This window comes from Typha angustifolia, chromosome 4 (assembly GCF_048772165.1).
Source record: "Typha angustifolia cultivar Huaian chromosome 4, ASM4877216v1, whole genome shotgun sequence".
NCBI lineage: Eukaryota > Viridiplantae > Streptophyta > Magnoliopsida > Poales > Typhaceae > Typha > Typha angustifolia.
In genome coordinates, this window is record NC_133242.1 from 5267566 (window position 1) to 5274970 (window position 7405).

Here is a 7405-nt window from a genome sequence, read left to right on the forward strand (position 1 = left end):
CAAACGCGACAGCCCACCAAGCTTAAGGGAAATTTTGTAAATAAAACCCTACTTTGTTTGCATTTAACTCTTCTTATTTTTTTCTAAAGAAATAATATAAACCTAACTTTGAGGTAAAATTAAAAAAAAATTCCATAATACCAAGTTCGGTGAAGGTGTTCTTTTTAAAAGGCAAATAATCAATTTGAAATTAACTTAAAGTTGACTCAAGGGACTATTTAAATTGTTTAGGAAAATAAAAAACTTAATATAAGGTAGAAGAATAAGTCAAGTAGGATATTCAAGAAAAATATGAATAAAATATATTTTTAACCCTTGTATTTTAGAAAAAGATATTTATCCTAAATAAATTTAATTTTGTATCATTATTTTTCTCGCTAATCTTTTGAGTTATATTTTATGTCTGAAATTATCAACTTGGGGGTTATTTTATTCAAAATATATTTTTATTTTGAACAAAAATTAATTTACCACCTTGTGTTTTATCACATGCCATCTTAAACTCTCTCTAAATATGTATGAATTTATTATAAGTATAGCTATTTAAATCATATAATAATCTCTATTAAAAAATTTAAAATAGTTTAACTCTACTTCTTTTACATAAATTACTCCTTAAAACTAACTAATTAACTCATACTTCTGTCTTATTTATGGGTATATCTGATTTTTTACCTAATAAATAGTTAGATTTTAATTTATAATTGGTCGAAAAGTTTAACGTGACGAGTATCTATGTGAAAAACGTAGGTTTCGAAGGGTATAAATACAAATAAAGGAATTGTGAGGGGCATGCATGCAAAAGATCTTCTTTATTTTCAAGGACATCTTCTGTTAGTTAGAAAACCAAAGTACTCGGGGGACATTCTGGGGTACAAACGCTGCCTATTAACCCCTCGTAAAACTTCAAAATAAAGCAATAAGGTATACATTTCCCCAATACTAACATCGCCCACCAGACTAGAATTCTTCTCTTTCTTCTAGGAATTCCTATTCCCCTCTCTCCGATCCGATCGTCTTCTTCCTCCCGTCGAGATCTAGGTTTAAGGTTTCGTTTCTGGGGGAAGGAGGAGGAGGAGTAGGAGGAGGGAGATGGGGCAGCAGCAGCAGCTGATCTATAGCTTCGTCGCTAGAGGGACGGTCATCCTTGCGGAGTACACGGAGTTCACCGGAAACTTCAACACCATCGCCTCCCAGTGCCTTCAGAAACTCCCTGCGAGCAACAACAAGTTCACCTACAACTGCGACGGCCACACCTTCAACTACCTCGTAGAGGATGGATTCAGTGCGTTCTCGATTGATTTGACTCGGTTTATATTTGAATTCTTTGTTGTTAGATCCATGTGGAGATGCTCGTATTCGTGTGTTTGTGGTTGGATTTGGGTTTGATTGTGCTAGGTTTTGTTTTTATGCTGTTATTTGGATCGGCTTGGGCAAATTTTGTAGTGCACAAGATCTGACATCAAGCTGATCGCAGATTTATATTTCATTTAGTGTTAGATCGGAAGAGTGTTTGTAGCTTGAGAATTAGTCTATTTGGTCTAATTTTGATGATCCATACAAGAATTTTCTTGTCTCGTGGGATTAATTACATTATGTAGAATTAGAACATTAAGTGTAGGTTGGGGTAATGGAATGAGTGTGAATTAGCTTCTTAAATTTTTTAAGAATTCATTGTAGAGGAAAATAAATTCCCTTTTCTTTTATCTATTTAGTTGCTTAGCAAAATACAAGTCTTGGTTTTTCCCCTGTCTGAGCTATTAGGAAGGTCGAAATGGACTGTATTCTTTGTCAGAATGTTAGTTTGTATTTTTTTGCAATTGGAAATGCGTGGGATATTTCGCTAAATACGCAGTTGGCATTCCCCGGTTATGCATTTTCTTAGTTGTTAGGAATGTTTAGAACGATCTGCAATGCAGTTAGTTTTTCACCTTTTGTTTCATTCCAGCTTTTCATTACAATATTTTAAGCATATAAATAGATTTTAAAAAAAATTATAAGTCAAAGATGTCCGAATTTGATGTATTGTTGTCATTTTTGCTGGATAGTCTGTATGTTTATGTGAATCTTAGTTTAATTTAAAATTGCAAGGTAGTTAATTAACTCTAGACAACATCAGCTCCTAACTTTGCAGGTGAATTTTAGTGTGCAAAAGTAGCTTTCGTGAGCACCATAAGAATTTATATATGAATGAAATTTCTTTCTAAGTCAGACTGTTGGGTTAAAAAAGGGAAATATGTCAAATCAGCTGATTTGTCAAGATACTCTTACTCTAAAGAGTCATATGACTACTTCTTGGGTATAGTTGTGTTGGTTGGTAACATGGTTCTAGTGATGGATATACACAAATTTTTTTTCTTGGGAAAAATGGTGATATTTTACAATTCCATGTCTGTTTCTTGAATTTTATGGAGAAGCACATCATGTTTGATAAACAAGTCTAGCATCATGCCGAGGTTTAATTTATGAGAATCTTTGATGCACTCTAAGTTGCGGATGTATAGAATTAGTTTCAATATCTGCAATTCTGCATATACATTTCTACTCTCACTAAGATTGTCATTTACTTAGGGTACTATTACATGCAGTAGAAATAGTTTCTATTTTGTAAAACAACTATTGAACTATATTTCTGTAGGGACAACTGAGCATAGCATTACATAGGGAAGATAAGAAATTTGAAGGTTCTATATGAATTTACATGAATTTAGTCAATTACACGTATGATTAGTGGCAGCATTAATATACATACTTCATTTTTATGATTAGTGGCAGCATTAATATACATACTTCATTTTTGAAATGTTTAGTGAGAGTTTGTCTCATAGGTCAGATGTTTGACATGTTCACTATCTTAGACAAGGGTTTACTGTTAAAATTAGATCTGGACTTCCTTTTTTTTTTTGACATGAAGTATTTAAAAGGTATGAATGACGAATATTAGCTCAATTTATCTTATAATTCTGAAGAACGTTTCTTGCATTTACAAAAGGTTCTTTTGCATCAGTACTCCTCTCAAGTCTGTTATTTGCAGGTATACCTGACCAAAATCTGTATTTAATTGTACACACCTTAAGCCCCCTCGCTTTTTGCAAGGAAACCTCTCATGTTACATGCTAGTAATCAACAATTGAAATACAAAATCTTTAATGCTAAAAGTATAGAAATTTGTTAATGATAGTCTGTAATTATTGTATCATCCATACCATTCATGAGTCAACGTAGTTCCATTTTCTTAAGCATTAAGTGACTCAAATTTGCTGGTTGAGAGCGACCATGCAAAAGAAAAGGGTCTTGAGGGGTATACATGCAAGTACTAATTTTGAGGGGTTATACATTTAGCCTCTGTTCATTTTAGAAATAACTTTTTTCAGTTACCGTATTATAGAATACAAATATTATTCATAAAAATTAATTTTATACTAAACACTAATCTAATTACTTATTTACTTTTGATATCTATCCTATTAACTTACTTTATATCAAATTAAGGTTCAAAAAATCGGGATCAGGATCGGAGATGATTTTTCACAAAAAATGATACGTATCAATCAGAATGGCCGTATTGGTCATCTAGATCGAATCAGACATTTTTTAATTAGATAAATTTTAAATATTATTTAAAAATATAGAAAAATAAATATTAAGAAAAATGGCAAAAAAATAAAAAAATAAAGAAAGAAAATTATGGTGCAGCGAAAACTGAAAAGAAGAAGAGATTAAAAAAAGAGCGAGTAGAATAAACCAAACAAAAGAAAGAAAAACTATGATACAGTGACGAAGAAGAAAAGAGAAGAAAAGAAGATAGAGAGTGGAAGAAATAAAAAAACGAAGAGAGAAATAAAATCAAAAAATTATATATTGAAGTTTGTCGGAGTTAGATCTGTGTCGTCGGAGTTCGTTGGAGCTAGATCTCTCTCTAGGAAAAACAATTGCTATATGGTGAGAAGAGAAAAAGAGAAAGAAAGAGTAAAAGAGAGAGAAAGAGAGTTTGGATCGGGATCGGTTGATCCAACAAATCATGTATCAGATCAAAGGGTATTTACGGTAATTTAATAAGAACTAAAATATATTTTTTTCATCTTTTACTTTATATCACATTAAAAATAATTATCAAACTTTTGTTCCAAATTACAAGTGAACATAAGATTAATTAGTTCTAGAATAAAGACTTCATTTTGCGAATAACAAATAGAAATATATATTATAAAATTGATCTTATTTCTAAAGCAAACAAGGCTTTAGATGGAACTTTAAGACGTAGAAAAGAGTATGTAGGGCACAAGTTTAAATAGAAGATGTCACAGCCTTACTCATCCATGGGCTCTTAGATATGAGTAATATATAAGAAAATAGCCTATGCAAAATGTACATGCAATTGCAAGAGAGATGACAATGTTTTTACTCAATATGCTGTTATGACTATCCTTGAAGTATCCTAGTGGTTAACTAAGAAGTCACATTTCAACAATGATCAAGAAATACTATGTAATCTATGAATTGGAATTTTCTTCTAATGATTGTAATTGGAACTTGAATCTTGTTAAACTGCATTATGAGTAGCTATATGCTTTTAGTGTACGTGTAGAACTTTGACGACACTAACTTATGTGAGTCATATAGCTAGAACGAGGAGAAAAGTTATTCCAATGACACTTAGTCTTTGTTGTTATGATTTCTTATAATTTTACTGTAGTCTTTGTTTAATTTATCATTGGAAGGAATTTGATGCCAATTTCTTAAGGATTTTAATAGGTTTACTACCTACTGTAAAATTGTGTCATCTGTTTGGAGCTTTCTAGAATTTGTTACGAAGGATGTAAGAAAATTATGAAAATTTATGTGATGGTAGCTTTGTAAGTTAGGGTTCCAATGGTTTTAGTTTCACGTGAATCCGACGTCGGAATAAAAAGTTATAAGTCAAACAATGGAGGAAGGTCAAAACTGGGCAGAATAATAAATATCTGGCGTTGCGGTGGTTGTCGGAAGGTAGTAGGGTGGCTGTTAGTGGAGAAATGTGGCTAAGATTTGAAAGATTAGAATGCTTTTACAACTATGATCTATTCTTAAAAAGATATAAACAATCTAACAACTATGATAAAAGATAAATAAGAAAGGAATAATTTAGCTAAATTTAAATTCATTTAACGATTATTATGAACACATGATCACTCTTATTTATAGGAGTAGAAATTTTAGCTAATTAGATCCATATGCGGATTATCTGATTTATTTGAAATTCAAAACATTAAAATAAAATTAACTAACTCAAATTGACTCGACGCGACTCAACTCGACTAACCTAACCCACGTGGTCAGATCGTAACAGTATTTGAGTTTTGCTCTTGCTTACTTTATATTGTTGGAAAAGGCTTGAATGATAATAATTTTGTTCTTAATTGCCCATCCAATATGTATTAAACCATTAGTATTGTGACTTAATAGGTTTATTCAAGAGATGATGAGGTTGTTGGTCATCCTATATCATACTTTTCTACATCGCATGTTCGAGGCTCTTTTCCCTGTTGTGCAATTATCTTTTTCATTTAGTGGAAGCTGAACATATGCTGTTTTCAGGAGCTAACGTGAGCTTTAATTTTTGCAGCATATTGTGTAGTTGCGGTTGATTCAATTGGCAGACAGGTTCCCATTGCCTACCTAGAGAGGGTTAAGGATGATTTCAACAAAAGATATGGAGGAGGAAAAGCTGCAACTGCTGCAGCCAAAAGTCTCAACCGAGATTTTGGGTATCCCTTCATCTGCAAACCACTTCAAAGAAATAAAGATACCAGTCTCTAGTACTTAATGATAAAGCTGTTCATTGATAAATCAGGTCAAAACTTAAGGAGCACATGCAGTATTGTGTGGACCATCCCGAAGAGATCAGCAAGCTAGCCAAGGTGAAAGCTCAGGTTTCAGAAGTCAAGGGAGTTATGATGGAAAATATCGAGAAGGTACACCACAGTTTAGCCTTGTTCCTATCTCATAAGAATTAGGCTGTTCTGAATGACTCATCACTAATATTTTCAATTTTGTGGGAACCCCTCTTCATTGTAGGTTCTTGACCGTGGGGAGAAAATCGAGCTTCTTGTAGACAAGACAGAAAACCTTCGTTCCCAGGTCCGTAAAACACATATATCTCCTGTCCTTACATAGTTATTAGGACTAAGTTGATTTCTTGCAACTGTGTTGGGCTTGGGGTGGTCACCTTTCCTTGCAGTAACTCAAGTACAAGTATTTCTTCTGTTTGGGTTTTCAGGCACAGGATTTCAGGCAGACGGGGACACAGGTGCGAAGGAAGATGTGGTTACAGAACATGAAGATTAAGCTGATTGTGTTGGGAATCATCATTGCTCTCATCCTTATCATAGTCTTATCTATTTGCCATGGTTTCAAATGCTAGGATTGGAACTTGTAACCCCAGAATGCACCTTCAATTGGACTGCTGGTTTTCAGTAAAATTACATCGTTTGCTTCTATATACATACGTATTGGTGGATTTTGTCTGTTAGTGGTTTGTAGTCTAGCATTCCCTCTTTGTGAATGTCTCATGTTTTGTTCTGTTGCAAACCGCAGTTAGCGGTTTGGGATATTGACTTGTATTTTGGATAATATGTATGTATAGCTTGAGCACAATTCTTTCTCTGCTATATGACTACAAAGTTTTCTTTCATTAATTTAGTATCATTTTCTGGTTGTTAGATATGAATCACTTACATTATTTTCTTGCAAAACTCTTGTGAAGCTATTTAGTCCATTAGATTGTTGATGGCGGTGCACTGACAGTATGTATATGTATCATATGCATGCTCTATGCCTTCCGTTTTGCAGAATTGATCTGCATTGCCCGGGTGGTACGAGCTGGAATATTGTATATGGTGTCTCATAGCCTGATCCACGAAAGGTATGTCAGTTAGAGAAAATAATGATGCAATGCTAGTAGTGTGACAGATTGTTCTTTAAATATTATGTTCTCCTCGGAAATATGACACTGAAAGGACATAATATTACATGAAATGTCACACCACCTTGTAAATCTCTGAAAAAATGACACTAAAAGAGAATTTGCTAGAAGATTGATGAACTTCTTAAGTTTGCCTTTGTCGTACCGTCATTTTAATTGCTAGAATTTTGCCCATCTATTAAGTGTTGCATACAGTATTTTGGTGACCTAAGAGGTTTGCTTCCATAATAACAGCCCTATTGAAAGGAAAGTTTTCAGGAATATCTCTTGCATTTGTCGCACATAGCATCAACTGAATGGAGCTTGTTGTCCAATATCTTTGATTGCCAATGCAAAGCACTGAAATCTTGAGTTGTTTTAGCATTCTTCATACCTAGATTTCTTAATGAGATTTGTGTGTGCGTATGAGGATTCCCCCCCTGCTTTGCTTAGTTGATTGAC

At 33.4% G+C, this 7405-nt stretch overlaps 1 protein-coding gene across 1 annotated transcript; it reads left to right on the top strand.

Annotated features, from left to right (window-relative positions):
* Positions 1-931: 931 nt before the first annotated feature.
* Positions 932-6650, top strand: LOC140759540 (vesicle-associated membrane protein 721). Its single transcript, XM_073096125.1, has 5 exons — positions 932-1285; positions 5606-5747; positions 5834-5954; positions 6058-6120; positions 6260-6650. The coding sequence occupies exons 1-5, from the start codon at positions 1093-1095 to the stop codon at positions 6401-6403; spliced, it is 663 nt and encodes a 220-aa protein (XP_072952226.1). The 5' UTR covers positions 932-1092; the 3' UTR covers positions 6404-6650.
* The last annotated feature ends 755 nt before the right edge of the window (positions 6651-7405 follow it).